At 37.0% G+C, this 22,260-nt stretch overlaps 1 protein-coding gene across 4 annotated transcripts in view; it reads right to left on the reverse strand.

The window, feature by feature from the left end:
- Ald1 (fructose-bisphosphate aldolase) overlaps positions 1-22,260 on the reverse strand; it is a 39,064-nt gene that overhangs the window by 1,358 nt on the left and 15,446 nt on the right. For 2 of the 4 annotated variants that reach the window (XM_089103385.1, XM_089103384.1), the window contains exons 3-6: positions 20,115-20,310; positions 10,450-10,640; positions 5,811-6,161; positions 2,969-3,046 (exon numbers count right to left, since the gene is read on the reverse strand). In XM_089103385.1, the coding sequence (XP_088959511.1) occupies positions 2,969-3,046; positions 5,811-6,161; positions 10,450-10,640; positions 20,115-20,310 (816 nt within the window). Of the gene's footprint in view, positions 1-751; positions 897-2,968; positions 3,047-5,810; positions 6,162-10,449; positions 10,641-20,114; positions 20,311-22,260 lie in introns of all 4 variants that reach the window. The other 2 variants (XM_089103387.1, XM_089103386.1) reach the window with 2 other exon arrangements.

The raw sequence follows: 22,260 nt of genomic DNA on the forward strand, positions 1-22,260 counted from the left end.
TTAGGACGAAAAGTTTGAAGTTTGGAATGCAGGATTAGGACCACTAGAGAATGATTAATCGTTTATATCTCGGCTCTGGAGCAGAATGAAAGATCAGATAATCCAGATTTGGAATCAGGCAGTAAAGAGGTCCGAGACGTTGCAGTTTTATGCCCAAGTTAGAGGTTTTTGGTTTTGATTATTATTTTGAATTAGTTTTACCCTCCAAGATGTTAGGAAACTCGCTTCGTAAGCGAGCGAATTGTCAACGATTGAAGAATATAAATTAAGAGCTTGATAGAAAATACCGTCATCGGGTGCAGATTGTTCTTGCCCTCGACGTAATCTAGAAGAGAATGTGACACATATTCCAGCAGGGTGCCGGCAATTTTCTCATTTAAAAAGTTACTTCTTTTTGTGAAACTCTAGAGAACCTGAGGATCCTGGATAATGGACAATCTTTGATGATTTATCTTAAATAAGACAATCTGTCAGGTTTGCAAATATATTGATCAAGTGATAAAAACATCAGAGTAGTTGAAGTTTTGTGTTTTTTTTGTGCTGTCTTCTTTTTTTTGGCGGGGGGGGAGGGAGGAAGGAAAACCATTTTTAAGTTCTTACATTGTGACATGTAATTTAGAATACCGTCTTGTATGGCCTTATTCGGCTTAAACAAAAAAATTATTACTATACAAATCAAAGCTAGCATAAAGTAGAAAAGCAAGCTAATGACAGAAACAACATAAAAAAGAAAAAAAACAGAAAGAATTACATGCAAAACAAAAGGTCCATGCAGGTAAGAGAAGGTCCAAGAGGGGGTCTTAATAGCTATGTGCCTGGATGAAGTTTGATTTTTTTGCAGCTAGACTCTGGATGCTACCTGCTTGGTATTTACCCACAGAAGCTAAGCCATTCGCCTATAATTTGAGGAAAAGAGGATTAGCATGCATAATTAAACACAAGTATTAGTCACAAAACATATAGCGACATGAAAATGATATTGATTTGGCTTGATAGTGATTTAATGGCTAAGCTTCTCCTCCCTGATAGGTATTTAGCCAGAGGCTAAGCCATTCGCCTAAAATTTGAAGAAAAGAGGATTAGCAACCAAAATTAAACACAAGTATTAGTCACAAAACATATAGCGACATGACAGCGACATTGATTTGGCTTGGTAGTGATTTAATGGCTAAGCCCTTCCTCCCTGGGTGATTCAGTCATGGGCCTTAAGTCCATTATCAATGATTGTCATTACTTATTGGTATTGCCTTCATCTCGAGCTGACAGATAAAAGCTTACTTAGTTTCTTGCAGAAATAATTTAAGTCATAATAAGTTGAATGGACTAAAGTGGCAGTAACTTCAACATCGGCGTGTAAAAAGTGGGGTAGCATGGTAGCAATGCTACTTGGCTGTTTTCAAAAGATGCTACATGGCAGCTTTCAGTATCAAAAAATACTAGTACTTCCATACTAGCATTCCATACTTCCATACTAGCGGACAACAAATAGGTTGTTATCCGGCGTTGTGAACGGAAAAATCAGAAAAAATGAGCTGAATTTGGGAATCTGGAACCTTACTTTACTCTAAAACATCAAGGAAGTAGCACTAATTCACGAAAATGTTGCGGGGGGGGGGGGCATTTTTTCTAACATTTCCGATGTAAATACCAAAAAAAGAATACTTTTCAATGAAAATACCGAAAAAGGGTATTTTACGAAATCGGGGGGGGGGGGGCAAAACAGGAAGAGCATCTTCCTGTTTTGGCAAGAAGTGAGAAAACTTTATTCATACACCGCCGTAGCCTCACCCCCCCCCCCCTCCAGCAATATTTTGTATGATCCATCTTCCAACAGCTTCATTAGAAAGCGATTAGGTTAATAGAAAGTATAGAACTTATATAAGAAAACACAGATGAAATATTAGATATATAGTTGGTTACTAGCCTGGTTAAACATCTTCGAAATTAAGCCATTTCGGTATATCGTCTGAAACTGCATATATGTAATAAAGTCTTAGCAGAGAAAAGCAAAATGTAACAAGCAAAGAAGAAATTCTTTAGTCATGTGTATAGCTTTATCTGGTGTGCGACTATATTTTACTAGACATAACTTTGGTCAACAAACATTTTTGATAAAAAAATGCAAGGATAAAGCAGTTCAAGGAATTGAAGTAACTCGGGAGTTGGATCGAACATGATGGTGCGATAGCCAACAAAATCAAGAGTGGAATTGGAAAAGCAACATCGCCTTCATATAAGTCAAAATCAGTCTGCCACAAGAGTAAATAATCTTGAAGCTCCGCCTCCTGAATAGCAACGCGATGTCAATCCTGCTAGCAAATGCTGGAAGCTAAGCGTCCAATTGAAGAAAGGTTTGCTAGCCCTTGAAAACATGTATCTTAGAAGAATCCTGAATATATAGGGACAGAAGGTCACCAGCATAAGTTCACTGGCGAACCGGTCAGTCACTAGTTACTGACCTTCTGAAGTGTAGGAGATGAACGTACCTTGGCCACGCCCTTTATATATCGGAGGATCAACTTCTCAATACAGTATGCGAGTTGCACCCAGAGGGGAGATGGAAAAGAGGTCGAACAGGACACACCTTATGACGGCAGTATGAGTGGAACCGGAGAAGGTAGGAGCTGTCTCTCCAACCGAAGTGAGAGGAATTTACAACTGCAGCTCAACTCCAAGATTTCTGGCTAAGTCTCGTAAACGTCCCACTCGTCATTCTTGGCTCTGGACCACCAAGGTAGGTTTTTTGCTGCTTTTTTCATTCCTCAAGATTTTTTTAGAAAAAAAAAAATACTAAACACGGTGATTAAAAAAGTCTGTTTTCTTGCCGCAGGAAAAATAAACAACTTAAGCACTGACAAAAAAGAAAACAACAAATAAAAAATCGGCGAAGTTAAAAATTTTTGCAAATTGGCAAAATTACACACGTGACAAGTACAGTGACAGCAAAAACGGCAAAAAAAAAACAAACCTTTGCGCGCTTCAACAACTCATCCTGGCCAGCTTTGACTGTTTCGTCTTTTCCTTTCCATGCTCTGAGGACAGAGGCCTATGAAAAAAGAAATTCAACAATTTTGAGACTCAAAACTGATACTAAATACTATGAGGACGGTTAAAGTGGACGTTTTCGCTTAAAGTAGCAGCAAATAGCTGCACTTAAAGCAGCACTTAAAGTAGCAGCAAAAAATAGGACGTTTCACTTGAAGCAGCAAATATATTTTGATACATTATGATAAACTCGAAGATTAGCAAAAAGTAAAAATAAAAGGTATTATCAATATATAGGGAAGAAGAACACTGAAACAGAATTTCAAAATATATATTTGGCCGAATACGCATTTGTTGCATACACTCTCTTTTCTACCTGTTCAAATCACAGTGTAGCCATGAGGGAATAAAATCGTAAGTTTCACGAGGCATCAAATTAGAAGTAAGAGCAACATTAACCCAACACAGCAGCAACATCAACTCCAACCTTACTCTCAAACCCTAAAATATAAAACCTAAAAAAACAGGCCTAATTGGATCACACATGGGAACTTGATAAGCGAGAAGTTGTCTGCTTAAACGTAGTTGTTAAAAAAAATCATTAGCGGCTCAGGCTGCACAGCGTTGCCCACCAAAAGTATAAAATTCAATGCACACTCATTTTAATTTCTTGAATCGCCAATTGAGGTCGAAGTTAACTTAGATTCAACCTTGAATTTTCTGTGAGCAGGCACATTTAAGTTTTTTTTCTTAAGAACTCGATACCTTAAAGAATCCCCCTATCTCGTCCAAAACGAAAAAAAACTAAAAGCCAACACCTACTTTCCTGATACCTTAAAGACGTTAAAGACTTCTTTAAAAGAATCCCAGAACTTGACACCTTGAAGAATCCCCCTATCTCGTCCATTATAGAGCTTTGATAAGATCCTTAATAAACGACAAAAACTAAAAGCCGACACCTACTTCCCCGATACGTTAAAGACTCCCTTAAAAGACTCCCAGAATTCGATACCTTAAAGAATCCCCCTATCTCGTTCATTATTGAGCTCTGATAAAAGATCCTTAATAAACGACAAAAACTAAAAGCCGACACCTACTTCCCCGATACCTTAAAGACTCCCTTAAGACTCCCAGAACTCTATACCTTAAAGAATCTCTATCTCGTCCATTATAGAGCTTTGATAGAAGATCCTTAATAAACGACAAAAAACTAAAAGCCGACACCTACTTCCCCGATACCTTAAAGACTCCCTTAAAAGACTCCCAGAATTCGATACCTTAAAGAATCCCCCTATCTCGTTCATTATAGAGTTTGATAAAAGATCCTTAATAAACGACAAAAAACTAAAAGCCGACACCTACTTCCCCGATACCTTAAAGACTCCCTTAAAAGACTCCCAGAACTCGATACCTTAGACAATCCCCCTATCTCGTTCATTATAGAGCTCTGATAAAAGATCCTTAATAAACGACAAAAACTAAAAGCCAACACCTACTTCCTCGATACCTTAAAGACACCCTTAAAAGACTCACAGAACTCGATACCTTAAAGAATCCCTCTATCTCGTCCATTATAGAGCTTTGATAAAAGATCCTTGATAAACGACAAAAAACTAAAAGCCGACACCTACTTCCCCGATACCTTAAAGACTCCCAGAACTCGATACCTTAAACAATCCCTCTATCTCGTTCATTATAGAGCTCTGATAAAAGATCCTTAATAAACGACAAAAACTAAAAGCCGACACCTACTTCCCCGATACCTTAAAGACTCCCTTAAAAGACTCCCAGAACTCGATACCTTAAAGAATCCCTCTATCTCGTCCATTATAGAGCTTTGATAAAAGATCCTTGATAAACGACAAAAAACTAAAAGCCGACACCTACTTCCCCGATACCTTAAAGACTCCCTTAAAAGACTCCCAGAACTCGATACCTTAAACAATCCCCCTATCTCGTTCATTATAGAGCTCTGATAAAAGATCCTTAATAAACGACAAAAACTAAAAGCCGACACCTACTTCCCCGATACCTTAAAGACTCTTAAAATACTCCCAGAACTTGATACCTTAAAGAATCCCTCTATCTCGTCCACTATAAAGCTTTGATAAAAGATCCTTAATAAACGACAAAAAACTAAAAGCCGGCCCCTACTTTCTCAGAAATCTTAGAAAAACTATTTAACTTTTCTCGTCTTATGCCGGAAATAGATATTCAGTTTTAGTGCAAGTTCTGTCATTACAAGGTCTGATTTATTTTTTTTCGATTAAACGGAGCATAATCTTCTTTTTAAAGAAAGGACAGTCCCTAAAAATGTTCGAGCATACCTGCTAGGCAAACGCCGAAAATCAGTTCAATGTCATTTGTTTAATTTGGCAGATCTGGGAGTTTTGGCAGATCTGGTGCAGCAAGCTTTGATTGAAAACGTCACCAACATAGTTTTAATTTCTTCAACCAGATTCCACAGTCAAAACATAAATCCTCCATACCTTTCAATGACAATTAGTCGCTTAGGCGAATTCGCTATAGGACCCTTTGTTTTTCAGACGTTCCGCCGGCATTGAAGCTCGCAAAATATTTTTAAGATATCGAATCCTCTTAATTTATTTATATTGACTCAAATAGTTAAGAATATGTCACTATGACCTACTATAAAAATTCTAATTTATAAAAAGGGCTAACAAAAAGGCTATTATAAAAAGACAAAAGTAAAAAAGAAAAAGCTAATATTTAGTTTTTTATAATCAAGTTTTATGATTTTGCTGTTAGTCCCTTTTGTATTTCCTTTCTCATCAGTTTCAAGTTGCATCAAACACTGGACTTACTTGAAGGGCACGACCAAAGCTGAAGGTAAGAGCCCATGGCTTTTTGCCAGGGAAAGCATTAATGGCATTCAAATGAACAGTAGCTTCCTCCTCCGTCTGACCACCTGAAAGGAAAGTTACGCCTGGAACTGCAGCTGGAACAGTTCTTTGCAGAGCCGTGACAGTTGCTTTAGCAACATCTTCTGGGGAGAACTTAGTGGCACAAGATTGGCCTGCAGTTACCATGTTTGGTTTCAGGAGAGTACCTTCAAGGTAAACATGATGATCATTGAGTGCTTTGTATACAGCAGCGAGAACAGTTTCGGTGACTTTTTGTGCGCGATCAAGGTCATGGTCACCATCAGGAAGGACCTGAAATAAATTAAAATGAATGCTTGGGGCGGGCCTTAGTGTCAGTCACGAATCACAAATTCAATAACTTATCTTTATGATTTGCAAGCATACAAGAACAATTTAAGATGAGATTTATAACGCAAGAAAGAATATATCACAGGCCCTGACAGGCCAAGTTCACATAATTTTTTTTTTTTTACAAGAGGATTTGGTCGGAAGCGGGACGAAAGTTAACACCGAATACAACTTCAAGCCATGGTTTCTTAACTTTTCAGAGGCTAGGTCTTCAGATAAATCTTTGGGGAAGAATTGACTGAAGTCATTCCGTTGTTTGATTGTATACTGCTCAAACAAGTCATGCACATTATGCCACATGTGATGAACGTTCTAAATCTTTAGTCTTTTTAATATCTATTAAATTATTTATTAATTTTGTGGCTCATTAATGTGTACTATGGTGCACTATATGTATGTATTTATGTAAACCTGAATTATTAATTTGAATTATTAGGGAGCGAAACCACATTAAAAAAATAATAGAATAGTGGTTTATGTTGGTTAAGTGAGTTTATAACTCATTATTTTATCACCTGAAACTGTTTATAGTTTTGAATTGTAGGCCTTCTTACTGCCTTGATATTATATTATGGGTCCACTTTCGCGAGAACGACAAACTGTAGCAAATGACAATTGATTCGTCCCAAGTAAACCTGTATTTTCGCGCTCAATTTGTTCTAGGAAAGTGTGTTTTTGCTTTTCTCTCGTTTCTTTCAACTCTGCTTTCAGAGAAGAGCTCAACCTGTACAGAAGTTTGCCCAAAGTCTAAAGGGTAACTTATACGAGTGGGAACAGGCACTAGTGTTGATAAAAAAAAAAACTATCAACGCCATCTAAAGTTTGACGACACTTGGTATTCTTTCAAACCCTGTAACCATTTCCTGTCAGGAATTGAGATCAGACACTTATTACTGCTCTAATTTTACCAATTACACTAATTAAATTAATTATTCTTATTGTTGCACTGGAAAAAATTTGTGATGGGAAAGACCCAACTGGATCGAGATCAGACCTCAAAGGACCATTTCCTCCATGCCCCCAACGGGTACGTGTACAGTCGCACCTTTTTTTAACTTCTGATCGCTACGGTCTCCGTGTGTGCCTTTCAAGGCTCCTTTCTCAAAGGTGCTTTTTTCTCAGGAAGTCAAATCTGGCGAATGAAAAGATGTTTTCACTCGGCAGACTTCGCCTGAAAAAGCCATAACGAAGACAGGGCTTAACTTCATGTTTTTACTACAAGATCCTGGATGGCGGTGGCTATTTTGCTATAAGGGACCAAGTTAGAAGAATCCTCAAGAACTCGAGTATCATTCTATCAACTGTCGGAACTCAAAATTGTTAACCTTAATTATGTATTTATCATTTCCGTTTTTTAATTATCTAATTAATTACTATTAATTACATTACAATTATATTAAAAATTACAATTAAATATTACCAATTAGTCACTTATTTATTATTTTGTTTCACAACAACAGATAACAAGAAAGAATAAGCAATTTGTATTACTATAGATAGACATATTTCTCACAAAAGCCCCATGGGCCATGGATAATACAAATACAACAAAACGCATAAAACATAATGATAATAAGTTCAAACTCTTTTGAAAATAACACTACGATAGAAAACCCTCCCTATGTCTCATCCCCACACTGACAAAATTTGCCAAATTTCTAACATTCACTTTGCAACTACTTCCTATTCTATTTTCTATACACCTTCTATCCATGACATCCCTCCCAAAAATTTCCCTTCTTCACAATAACACATAAAATGTTCTAAATCTTCAGACTCCCCGCACACCGGACAAGAGAAGGGACCACTCCGTACCTTAACCCTCCCTAAATACTTTCTTCTCTCCCCAAGCGGCATAAATTCCACCCCTCCCCCCTTACTGATAATACCCATTTTAAAGTATCATTTTGGAGACCAAATTTTACATATATTTCTTCTCCCCAAGCTTCTTTAACTTTTCTATATATTCCAAGAGATTTTGACTTAGCCTTGTCTTCTTGCCAAAGCTGGATCTCTTGATCTTGTAGCACTTTTTCCACAGCTTTTGCAATCAATCCTGTTTCCATCCCAGTTCCAATGCCGTCATTCCACCAGCCTGATAGCCCACAATTGTCTAGTATACTCTTAATTTGCACAGGCCAAGAACCTTTTGATTTATCCAATAACATGTCATTGAAAGCAATTTTTGTTAACTGATAATGTGGCATAGCAATATTTTTTTCCAATAACCTACCATGCGAACTAACCGTTTATTTCCCGTTTATTAAGCTAAAAAGACCCAGGTCACCCTTTATAACAGTGCTATAAAATTTTTTATCTAACCCTATTAATCTTTTAAAATAATGTTGCTGTATCCTCTCCATTTCCACCCCCTTTGGTGTCCCCATATCTCTGCCCCATAATGTATAGCAGGTTCTATTCTACTTGCAAAAATATACTTTTGTAGCTTGATATCCTTTGCTCCAATATCCTTAATACAACTCTTTAAAAATATACCAGTTAAACTTTTGCCTTTACTTGACATAGAGCTATGTTTCATGTTCACTTACCATGAAAGAAGCCTACAGCCTAGGTAACAATACTCTTTCACTACTTTTATAACTCCCCTCCCGTAACTAAAATTTTCTTCAGATGTCTGCTCCCCTTGCAAAAACCATTACTGCTGACTTCTCTAGATTTAAAACCAGTCTCTTTTCCTTAAAAAACTTTTCTACACACTATGCTGCAAATTCTCTCTACTATTTGCCAATAAAGCTATATCATCGGCGTGCAAAAGTGCAGGCATTTTTTTATCAAATAATTGCAATTCACTTACTTTCCTTTCCCTTAAATAGCTTTCAATGTCATTAATATACAACGAAAATAACTTCGGTGGATGAGCGCCCATAAGGGGGGGGGCCGCCCCCCTGGCTGAATGATGCTGCCTTAGTTTAATATTTTTGTTCTGAGATTTCTATTTGATAGTTAAATTGGCCACTTACCCCCGGTTTGCCCCCCCCCCCCTGGAATTCAGCTTATGGGCGCCCATGCTTCGGTGACAAAGTACAACATTCTTTTACCCCTAACCTGCTATGTATTTCCCTTACCAACCCGCAACCCGGAGATGTTTCCTTACCAACCCGCACAACAAACTATATGTGCATGACTACTACGATGTTAACCCCTTTTGTGTACTATAAGGATTAATATATTAGGGGCTAAATTTGTTGTCATCTTTCAATGCAGAATAAGATAATAACAAGTAATTAGCGATCATTACTGATGATTATGTCCTGGAACATACCATGAGCTTGCAGTTATATTAATTTGACAGAGTCTGTTCTTTTTATTCTAATATGCCAGACATGGCCGTATCCAGAGGAGGGGTGGGGAGTACCCTGTTTGAACCAACCGCCCCCCTAAATAATTTTCCCGTCCGTAAAAAAATAACAAAAATGCATACAAACAATTTGTTTTGCGTTTGTACAGTCTTTGTTAGTAAGAACTCCTCAAACACCCCCCCCCCCCGAACATAAATACTTGATACGACCATGATACCAGTAGATTTTCAGTCGAATACTAGGATTTGGTTAATTCCTCAATTAAGTAAATTAGTTCTTATGATGATGAAATTACAATCTACACAAAATTACATATGAAATGTCAGGATAAAAGTGGCTGCAAAATACTGACGTTCACTTTATAAAAAGAATGACATTAGAACCATATTCAGACTCTTTAGGAGGAATTTTGGAGTCAACTTTTCTCCAAAAACTGCACTTTCAAAATGCCAGTTGCGACAGAAATACAGAAACTAATCACATGTTATTGGAACATCAGACATGTGTGAGACATTTTGGTTCTCCAATGGGCAAATGTGTCTGGTTGTTTTCAATGAAGATATCAAAAAGTCATTTTTAATGAAAAAAGGCATTTTTCTAAATCTATAAGGGCGGAAAAGAATCTAGAGTTCATGCCCCTCTACCCCCCCCCCCCCCCGCGCTATTGACGCCACTGCGACCATACAGGTTAAAAATCCATGCATGCTTCTGGTTCAAACAAGGTGCAACATGTCTATCTTTCTGTTGTTGTTTTTTAAGCACTACCTTCCCTGTTTTGTTACATTAACTTAATTTTTTGGCCCACACAAATAAAGAATTTTTTTAAATAAAAATAAGGAACAAAAAACTGGGAAAAGGTGATCCATGTTTGATAAAAAAAAAGAACAGCAAATTAGTGGGACAAAACTCACTTCTGGTTCAACAATTGGGACAAGTCCATTTGCTTGGCAGATTGAAGCGTAACGAGCAAGAACATTGGCATTCTCTAAGATTCCTTGGTAGGATGGGGTATTCTTGCCAATCTTAAGGACGCAGCGCCACTTAGCGAAGTCACAGCCGTCTTTCTTGTATTGAGCGCAGCGTTTATCCAGATCGTCCAAACCTATAGAAAAACAAATCAGATCAAAGTTCGAAAGAGTTCCTAACTAGCAACACTGTTCAGTTGCAATATGACAACTGTGATGTTTTTAGTGATCACTAAATTTTCGAAGTACATAACGATTGGCCGTCCGAAATCATAACACATTACTTGCAACGCTTCAAGCACCTACGGGGGGGGGGGGGGTCATAAATGAAAATTAATTATAATTTATACAATGCAAATTTCCTCGAAGAGCGGAAAAGACATCAAGAAATAAGTCTTGAAAATCTTGTGTGGAAACGATAGAAAATGGAAAGTGGCATAGTAAATTAAAAAAAAAGAAAAAAAACTTTCAAAATAGGGGTGAAAATACACATAAATTGATACTGAATACTCTAAATTCACTTCCGGAATTCTTTTCCTATTCATGATGTAATGTATTGTAATGTATATTCTTCGTAATGTATGTAATGTATTGTAATGTATATTCATTACAATAACGATTGTAATGAATATTCTTCTTAGGAAAAAAATGAGGTTGAGAACATTCTGTACAATTTATGTTTTACCAAATATAAATAACAGAGACGGCCATTTCAACCTTAAAAATAGCAATTTCAAATTGAATACCTCAAATCCGAAGGAAAATGAAATATAAAGTATTGCGCTTTTAAGGTCTAAAGGTATATTTAATATAAAAAAATAATTGAAATTCAGATATAGAATTGTTTTAATACAGTCCGCTATCGTAAATAAAGTTCATTTTAATGACGATACAAAAAAAATGTATTTTTCAAAGTCAGGTGGGGGGCATATTTTAGTTTTTTAATTAAAAACTGTATTTTAGCAACAGAAAAACCGTAAAAATTGAAGCAAAAATTAACATCAAAATAAACCAATTTCTATAATAGAAGTTTGGTTTAAATTTTTAAATATGATAAAATCCTGTCAGAGGAAGAGTAGAAAATATACAGTAACCTAATACATATCTACATTTGAATCCAATAAAAGAAAACACATTAGAGCAAAAGATGGAAAAAGGAAGGAAAACTGCATTTTAAGTAACAGAAAAACGACAGAAAAAAAAAACAATCATATTTACATACAAAATTCTCCAAATAGAACTGCCCAAAAGAGGAGGAAATTGTTCCTCTTAGGACAAACTTCACAATATCAACGTATAACTAACTTAAAAACAGGGTTGCTGACATGAGGGCCCAAAAGGTGAATTCCAGGGGGGGGGGCTTACCTGGTCTAATTGTCACTTTTAATGCTATATAATAGAAATCTCAAAAACAAAAATATAAGACAGCCTAATTCAGCCAGGAGGTGGCTGGCGCCCCTCCTACCCCCCCTTATTGGCGCCCATGGTTGCTGAATGTAGGAGGACTTGCTCCTCCACATACAAGACAGCACAGTGTCATCATACATCCTTTGCTGAATAACGGAAAACAATCCGTTTTGCCATATTCAACGCATCCTACCATCATTTTGATATCATGCAGTCTTGTATCTAGATGAACAATTCATTCTGACTTTTTTCACTTCTAGCAATAAAGCATTGTTTGTTTAGATTCATTCACAAACAAAGACACTGATAAAATATACCTTTAATATAGTGGAGGCTTGTGCCTTTTGCAGGTGAGCACACAGGATTTTTTTCAGGGGTGGGGGGGGCAAGAATAAAAACACTTTTCATCTGATAAAGTGAATAAAAAGTGTCGAAGATATTGGAACACTTTAGGATTTTGATGGGGGGAGGGCGAGAGTCAGGGTGCGTCCCTAACCTATTGGAGTATTTTATCTGCTTTCTGGTAATTCTGGCTATTTAAGTTTTTTTGTTTCAATATACCCACAAAGTAAAACAATTTGTAAATGATAGGCTATAATATAATACAATACAATATAATATATTATGTCTTACAATACAATATACTATGCAGTCTATACAGTCTTGTACTAAGAAATCTTTCATCCTGCTTCCCGGCACATCTATATTTTGAATTTTGGGCACTTGTATGATATACCCACAACCTCTCAAGTTGTTTACTTGTCGCTAATTGTAATTGTCTACAAGGTGTCAATTGTAGCTAACACATTTTGTATGCAGGTCCGCTGTACTTTATTCCCCCCCCCTCCCACCCCTAATATGCAATTATATAGCCCAAATTTGTTTCTAAAGTATTATATTTTTATCATACTTAAGTATATTTTATTAGGATTAACCTAACTTCCCTTTTTGAGTGGTATATCATACAAGTATCGAATTTTGTTAGACATGAACTTTTTTTTTCGTTTTTTACTTTTTTATTCTTAAAATACAGCTATTCAAAAATTTTAAATCGTATGGTTTTTCTACTGAAAATGGATTTAGATATAAATTTTAGAGCTTATTTGTCTTTATTAAAAGTTGATATTTATTTTGTGTCTCTTTCAATTTACTTTTAAACACGAAGGTTTCATTAACTTCTTGTTGGCTATAAAGGAAAGCACGGTGAATATAAGAAAAGCTTGGGGCTAAGTCAGGGCTAAATGGTGGGTAGTCGAAAATACCCAATTAAAATACCTAAGGAGCCTTTTGGTTACACTGTGAGGATGAGCATTGTCATGGACCAGAACAACTCCAGAGGTCACCATCCCTCTTTTTTCCTTTTTTTTTTTACAGGCTTCACGGCTCCATCACAGATGATAATTTGCCGCTAGTCCTGGTATTTACCTCATTTTTTAACACTGAGACACTTGTTATACCTTCTCTTGAACGCGTCAAGGGAAGGATTTTCCGGGATTACCTCTGCCGGCAATCATGTGGCAACCGATCGCCGGGCGAAACTCATTTTCAGATATTCTTGGCGGGGAGTACCCTGCACAAGGTAGTCCTGACGAGCTGTACTTCGGCGAGTTGATCGCAACAATGTACAACAATGAATAAGTTTTGAATATTTCTCCCTGGGAGTCGCAGTTTCAAGGAGGCACACTTGTGCCTCTATAAAGAGGCGACCCACCACAATGTTAAGGTCCTAGATTCAGGTCCTAGAGGTCGCAGAGAGACGGCGGTAATCGCATTTTGTAGCCCAAGCTCAAACTAAGAAACTTGCAAAATTTCATCCTCCTCCGACTTTATCTTCATGGGGTAAACTGGGCCGGAAGTTTGGACCCTCCCACCACAGCCCCCCTTTAACGTTGTCCGATTGGGCTGAAATTTAGAGGTTAAGCTTTCCTAGGGCCCGGGAGCTTATCCTCGAAATTTCAGCTCAATCCGATCACTCCTTCCCTGTTTTCAAAAAACCAAATATAGCCACTTAAAATTCATTATCATTTCTTTTTTTTTTCTTAGCCACGCCTACAGGCCACAGTTGGCAACGAATCCAGTTGAATGAGGACTCATTCGAAGCAGAATTCGGCCTGTTAGGGCCTTTTGATATTTTCAGACCGAAAAAATTATCCCCCGAATTTACATTTACGAAAAACCTCGTTTTCCTATATTAGCCCATGTTAATTTTTCCCACCACACCCCCCCTTTAACGGTGTCTGATCGGGCTGAAATTTTGAGGTTAAGCTTTCCTGGGGCCAGGGAGCTTATCCTCGAAATTTCAGCTCAATCTGATCACTCCTTCCCTGTTTTCCAAAAACCAAATATCAAGTTTTTTGGGAATTTGCTTGCGTCGAAAATAGCTTTAATTTACTAAAAAACAATTACTATTGTGTCTGTATAGTCCAGCGGTTGATACTCCAGACTGTCAGGCGGAAAACTCGGGTTCGATTCACCATCAGAGCAAATTTTTTATATACTGAATTTTAACTTTAAAAAGAAATTCAGTTTCTTTTTTAAATTATTTGAAAAAAATTAAGTTTTCTAAAGAGTTAAAGAGGCTGAGTTACAAGGTCGACCCTTAAAACGTACAGGGATTAGGAGGCACAGTTGGGGGGCTGTTAAAGAGGCTGATTCACAAGTTCGAACCTTAAAACGTACAGGGATTAGGAGGCACCCTGTACGACGTGATTTGAGTATTCAGGAATTAAAAGCCTTAACACAAGAATATTCAAGAGCAGGGGGTTTGGGGGGCGGCAGCCCCCAACTTTAACTCCTGACACGATCAGCTAACAGTTAGTCAAGCAATAATAAGTAATAAACTGTACAAAAACGTGCAGAAATTATTTGAAAAAAACTACGTTTTCTAAAGAGTTAAAGAGGCTGAGTTAAAGGTCGAACCTTAAAACGTACAGGGATTAGGAGGCACAGTTGGGGGGCTACCGCCCCCAAACCCCCACTTTCGCAGCCTTTAAATATAAAAAAATTTCTTTAAACTGAAAGTAAGGAGCGACATTAAAACTTAAAACGAACAGAAATTATTCCGTATATGAAAGAGGCTGTGCCCTCCTCAACGCCTCACTCTTTACGCTAAAGTTTTTATTGTTTAAAAAAAGAGTTGTGAGAAAGTCAAACTTTAGCGTAAAGAGCGAGGCGTTGAGGAGGGCACAGCCTCTTTCATATACGGAATAATTTCTGTTCGTTTTAAGTTTTAATGTCGCTCCTTACTTTCAGTTTAAAGAAATTTTTTTTATATTTAAAGGCTGCGAAAGTGGGGGGTTTGGGGGGCGGTGGCCCCACAACTGTGCCTCCTAATCCCTGTACGTTTTAAGGTTCGACCTTTTAACTCAGCCTCTTTAACTCTTTAGAAAACGTAGTTTTTTTCAAATTCGCAAGAAGAATCTACAGTTACTGTTATTCTTGATTGGGTAAAATTTGCAATCTTTGAATTCTTTTGGTCCCGAAAACAAACACTATAGGCCCGTTTTTTAGCACTAAGATCTTACATCTTTCTGCAAAGATTATCGTTTTTTAACTCATCTTTGTTCTAAGATCTTGCAGCTCACTGATGTTAGCAAAAAGTGTGAAGACCGCCACTGTTTTGCCATATCGAGCTATGATGAGAGAACTTTGATGATCTACTCATTGTTTTCAGACCGCTGATCAGAACAGAATGATGAAGACGTTTGAACAAAAACAACAAAAGATGTAATATCTTTGTTCAAAAATTTCACTTTTAAGCGTTTTCTGACAAAAGATGTACGGTAAGATCTTAGCACATTGATAATGAAAAAACGCCCCTTATAATAGGTACTTCCATATTAACCAGACCACACTCCAGAAGCTTTCTCTGTTGAATCTGAGATAACCGGTTTATAGCTGCCTGTATTCGGAGACAATTAGCTTAGGATCAAGGGAAAAACTACACCGTAGGTATATTTTAATTAAATATTTAATATATAGAGTTGGTATTTTGGTTAGGTTAGGTATTTAACGTAATGCGTTCAGTGCGGCCTGTTTTCCATAATTCTTTGTTGTAGTTTTCATAATTTTGTAAATAAAGTATTATCTTTTCATCATATTTTGGTATATTTCAATATGATTAACCTAACTTCACTACTTGCGTGTTCTGGATAATACGGAATAAACCCAAGTCTTGCAGATATTGACCGTTTGTTTTGATCAACTTTATTTGGGAAATAGTGTGAAACCAACGTTGTATATTTTAATCCCAACCTAGTCCCCAACTGGCTTTCGTGTCTCTGAATCAGAGATGTGGATTGGAAGGCGGATCAAGAGCAAAATCTTGGGGGAGGCCCAATGCGACAAGGGTGCCAATGAGCAAAATCTGGGGGGGGGGGGGCAATGTGAAAAAGGTGCCAATATTTGACCAAATTGACAAATTGATTCGAAAAAGAGAATAAAAAGAAAAAAAACAAGAAATTAGGGCGCCAAAAACAACTTGGCGGGGGGGGGTCCATAAAATATACTTTTGCATATTTTATTGTAAATTAATTTAATTTTGTGGCCTAGGAATATTGGTTCAGAGGCACTATTTTACCAAAACTTGGGGGGGGGGTAAAGAACTTGGGCTGAAGAAATTATACATCACGGTTCTTACTGAAAACCCGTTTTCCAGGGCTTTCAAATTAGCTCTTGAAAGCCATGGGAGCAGGAACATGCCCAGGGATGTTCATTAAGAGGAAGAATAATTGGTACTTATGCAATAGCTGGTATCCACGCGAGAAGTCAAGTTTGGTTAATGCTAATAAAATAAAGCAAAATATGATGAAAATATAATAGTTTAGAAGCAAATTTGGGCTATATATTTGCACATTAGGGGGGTGGGGGATAAAGCATAGTATATATTAAATGCCTATCCTAACCAAACCTAGGTACCTTTTTTCCCCTAAACACCCAAAAACAATAGTTTAAATTTTTTAAACGCAATAAAAAACCACGCTTTGCGATCCAATTCTCTATTGAGAGATACCCATTTGACTTGTTTTTTGGCACAATATATCGCGTGGGTACCAGCTAATGCATAAGTACCGAATAATTTATTAATACAGTAAAACAGTTAAATTATAGGAAATTATGAGAAGAACTGTATAAATACATTTTCGAGGAACCTCCGCGTTAGTCTACATCGGAAGGTCATAACCTTCCTTCAGATGCACTTTGATATAGTTAGCTGTAAAAAAGAATCATTAAAGCGATTATGCGGTCGATTTGCCTTGAATTATGACCATTTGTTTTTCTTCTGCATAAGGAATGTGAGACCCCTCAACTTTTCACCCCTTCTCAGAACAATAAAGTTATTCAGCCAGACATTCTTCGCAAAACAAGTTATACATGTTGCAATCAAGTTTTGCAATAGACAAATATTGAATGCCTTCCAGATCAGGTTGCTGCCTAAGACTCTTATCATAACAAAGTATTTTTGTTTTTATTTTCTAAGATAAACGAATGGATTTTTTGAAAGATGTTCACGTTTAAATTTCTTGTTAGTTTTATAACACGAATAAAATGGTCAAATTTTGAATAAAGCAAGTAGACTAGTTAAAAATTGGTTTCGGAGGAGGAAAATATGTAAAACAGGGAAAGGCGACATCGAACCGTCAGGAGCAGTACAAAATCGACAAAAAAATCCGTCAGAACCTCGAAAATTTCAAAACTTTAGTCTTTTGTGGTTTAGGGGGGAAAAGGTACCCTAGGTTAGGTTATGTGTTTAATATATGCTATGCTTTACCCCCCCCCCTCCTGATGTGCAAATATATAGCTGAAATTTGTTTCTAAACTATTATATACTTATTACTATTATATAAACTTATGAATTTTTTTTAGATGTTATGACGGTTCGAGGTTCTGACGGTTCGATGTTATGACGTTTCGTGCTGCGGTTCACCGAAATGGTAGCACCCCGTAAAACAACACAACAAAACCACATGAAAACTAGAAATAAATTATAAAACTACAAGACTCCGTGTAGGGAGTGAACCCCAAGTCCCCACCTCCTATTTAATTCCTATAATTAACTGAAAGATTACTTAATTTCTAAGTTCTGGATTTGCAGCAGCGAAGATTTTTCTTTAAGGCTCCCGTATGGGCAGAGATAAAACTGGGAATACAAAATAACACTGAACAGGCAAAAAACCGATATGCATGCACATTCAAACGAAAACTGTGTTCAGGTTGGTCCACCCATTATTTGTGGCATTCCCAGTAAAGTTCGAAAACACCAATTCAAAAGGACCAAATCCCTGAACCCCCCCCCCCCCCAAAAAAAAAAAAAAACACGTTCAAATGCTGTTAGCTTCTGTTCGTACAAGTACACTTGTTTGTCAAAAAAAAAATTTTAGCCTTTAAAAAGTAACAAAAACAATTCTGATATCTAAAAGTCAAAATTTCTAATTTAAAAGTATTTCTGCATTGAAAAATCCATGAATATTTAAATACCAAATGCATATAAGCTTCTAAATATAAAAAACCATATAAGCTATTTCCTAACAGCCTATACACTTCTTCATTGTAATTTTTCTCTAAATTTACTAAGCATGCTAACATTCAAATATCGTAAGAACCAAATAAGAACCGGAAAAATAGATAGTAACTGAGTTGAAGGGGACTGGCAATAAATCCCAGTTTTAAAAAAATGCTACCTAACACCTTTTGAATTCCTGCGACCAGTGTCGAGTTCTGGGATAAATAATTTAGAGCTTTTAAGAGTTCATACAAAGCAGAAACTGACCCTGAGCCTTCCGCTCACACAAAATTTCCTATACTACTACTACTACCAACAACTCACAGCAGTACAAAGCCGACTGAGGCCAACACAGCTACGAACGCTCCTCCTCCATCCCAATCTTTTCAAAGCCTTCCTCTTCACACCCTCCCAAGTTCTCATTTCCCTTAAATCTTTACTTACGACATTCTCCCACCCCATTCTTGGACGATCTGCTTTTTGTTTGGCCCTAGATGGTTGGCCAAAAAGGACGATCTTTGGCCATCTGTCACCCTGTATCACAGTAGACAGAATATACCAGTAAGCTTATCGCAGATCATTTCTGGTCTTTGTTCTCGTTGCGAACAAAAAGCTCCTCCCACTTATTTCTGCATTATCGGGAATGAGGGTTAGTCTGTTTCCGATTGTTTCAATGCACTTTGATGGAAACAGACGGAAACGGACTAACCTGCATTCCCGCTAATCTGACTTCGTCTATGTTTATATCACAGTTTATATAATTAGCAGTATGATCATTCTCTATCTCACCCATTATAAAAACCCGGACCGGGGTTAGCTTGTTTCTGCATTAGCTTTATTTACGTTTTGGCAGATATAAACATAGGCGAAGTCAGATTAGCGGGAATGCAGGTTAGTCTGTTTCAGACTTTTTCCATCAAAGTGCATTTAAACAAACGGAAATAAAGCTAATGCAGAAATAAGTGGGAGGAGCTTTTTGTTCACGAAGACCAGAAATGATCTGCGATAAGCTTACTGGTATATTCTGTCTACTGTGGTTTATATCTGCAAAAACGTTCTCCGGAGCACTCGCACCCCGGTCCGGGCTTTTATAATGGGTGAGATAGAGAATGATCATACTGGATTATATATGAACTGTGCCCTGTATCCGCAGAACGTGTCCCTAGCCATTTCAATATTTCTCTCATTGTAGTCCAAGAAAGCAGGATTGAACAACATTTTTCGTGCAGCTTAATGTTTGAGATAAGGTTAGTCATTCGGGTATACCCAAAAGAATCCGTAGGCAATTTTTCTAGAAAACATCTAGCAAATGTTTAGGAAAACAAGGGTTGTCCCCTTTAGCACGAAAGTGCTATTTTAGCACTATTTCAGTATCTGTAGCACTGTAGCACGTGATCAAGGTTGCCAACTACAGCACGAAAGTGCTATTTTAGCACTATTACAGTCAATTTTTTTACTGTAGCACCGAAAATCGTAGTGTAGCACGCAAATTTGGGCAATTGTAGCACTTTGGGAGCTAACCGTGGTGGCAACCCTGAGGAAAAAGCTGTTTTTTTGTATGTTTGTTTTTTCTTATATTCTACTTTCTACGTTTCCCATTAAACACCCTTAAGCACTGTTCAAGTAAAAAGCTTAAACGTGCATGTGGGTCACTAGAACAGAGCAGCAAAAAAGTAAAAAAAGACAGAGTTCAGTGTATTACCTTGTGTGGTTCCTTCGCCTTCAGAACCAAAAAGGGGGACAACACCTTTGTCAACTTTGATGCCGGGAATTATATTCTTCTTCTTCAGTAATTCAACAAAAGGCGTTCCATCATCGGCTTTTTGGTAGAGGGTTTCGTGGAAAAGAATTACACCTGAGATGTTATTACTGACAGCGTCATCAGTTGTGAAAAGGAGCTAAAATAATAAGATTTTTAATAAAAAATAATAATATTTTTAATATATTACTTCAGTTATATTATGTTATATTTTAGTTATAGTTAGTTTAGTTATTTCAGTTTTAGTTATAGCTATATTTATGTCAAGCTCTATTTTAATCTAAGAATCAACATCAGAGAAAAAGTTTATTTAGATACCAGGGCCCCTGAAACCTCTAAAGCCAAGGCCTTTGTAAATATATTCCCCCCACAGGTACGAATGCAAAGGGGGGTCTTTTTGTAGGTTTTTCTCCTACCAAAAAAGAAAATTTATGCAATTTGATATCTCTATTTTTCCTTGATTTGCCTTTTGAAGGGGTTGGCAAAGTCCGGCAACACAAGTAAACCCCAGAGTATATTAACCTCACAGTACGGCAAGTAAACCTCAAGTAAACCTCGAAGTACGGCAACACAAGTAAACCTCAGAGTATGTTGGCCTCACAGTACGGTAAGTAAACCTCAAAGTATGGCAACACAAGAAAACCTCAGAGTATGTTAATCTCACAGTACGGCAAGTAAAGCTCAAGTAAACCTCAAAGCACGGCAAGCAACACAAGTAAACCTCAGAGTATGTTAACCTCACAGTACGGCAAGTAAACCTCAAAGTACGGCAACACAAGTAAACCTCAAAGTATGTTAACCTCACAGTACGGCAAGTAAACCTCAAAGTACGGCAACACAAGTAAACCTCAGAGTAACTATTAAGGGCATATAAGAGGATTTTGTTCGAGGGCTTTACAAAATGAACTTACAAAACGCATCAAAAATTTGTTTCTGCGTAATTTTGTGACTTTTTCACGAGTCTGAAAAAATTTTTTGGAGGGGTGGGGGGTTAAACCAAGTAACAGCCCCCCTAAATTCTAAACCTTCCTCTATGATACCAGTCTTATTACTGAAAGGCAGGTTTGCCTGTGAGAAAAAAAAAACTAAATTTTAGTGATTTTTTGGTTGACAAACTGATTTTCTTCAATAGTCTGCTGATTAATGTATTGATTTAGTGATTTTTTTTTGTTCAGGCAACATAAAAAATCACAAGAAATAGTGATAAAGCACTAGGCGTGGCAACTCTGCTGAAAGTATTGCCGCAAAATATATAATTCTGGCATTGTGAAGACAAAAACTGCAGATATTCAAAGTCAAAAGGATATTTAAAAATGCCGTTGCTATGCGTATTTTTCTTTTACGTATGCAATGACGACATTCGCACCTACTAACTGTAGCTTCTGGTAGTAGCTTCAAAGTAACTTCAAATAAATTAGAAAAGCCAGTTACACCAGTCACGTCAGCTATCAGAAATTTTTTTCCCTTTTTATATGATATTGACTTGCAGCGTTGCCAACACTTTAAAACAAATGTACCAGTTTTCCAACAATGGTACCACGAAAGGTTGATTTGTACTATTTGAACAGCAGGTTAAAAATATCTTTTAACAAGAAGAGAATTTTCGATAAACTAAAACTTGAATTGATATCTGAGTGAGAAAGGAGCAAATAGAATCAGATGTACCAGAAAATTTCTATTGCAGGCCTACTCAAATATTTGGAAATGTACTAAAAACTGTATAATCGTACCGAGTTGACAATACTAGTTGGGAGCATGTAGGTACCTCATATCAGAGACAAAAATTAGAAAAGTGGCAAGTCGAGAACAAGAGTCAGGTTTTGTTTAAACTACACCAAATCTGGCTCTCAAACCTAAAAGACGTGCCATATATCTTAAACTTTTGATATTACGATATATAAGACCAGGAAAAAAATTCCAAATTTACCGCATTTTACCTCAACCTCTGAATTGTACCAAAAACGGTGCAATTATGCTGCGTTGGCAGTGCTGCTTATCTGTTCGCACACATTCAAAGTTTCAGATACATGTAGGGAGAAACATAAATTAGAAAAGTGGCAGGTCAAGAAAAAGTTAGCTTTGTTTAAAA

This window comes from Artemia sp. Qi Xiang Cuo, chromosome 17 (genome assembly GCF_049724085.1).
Source record: "Artemia sp. Qi Xiang Cuo chromosome 17, ASM4972408v1, whole genome shotgun sequence".
Lineage (NCBI taxonomy): Eukaryota > Metazoa > Arthropoda > Branchiopoda > Anostraca > Artemiidae > Artemia > Artemia sp. Qi Xiang Cuo.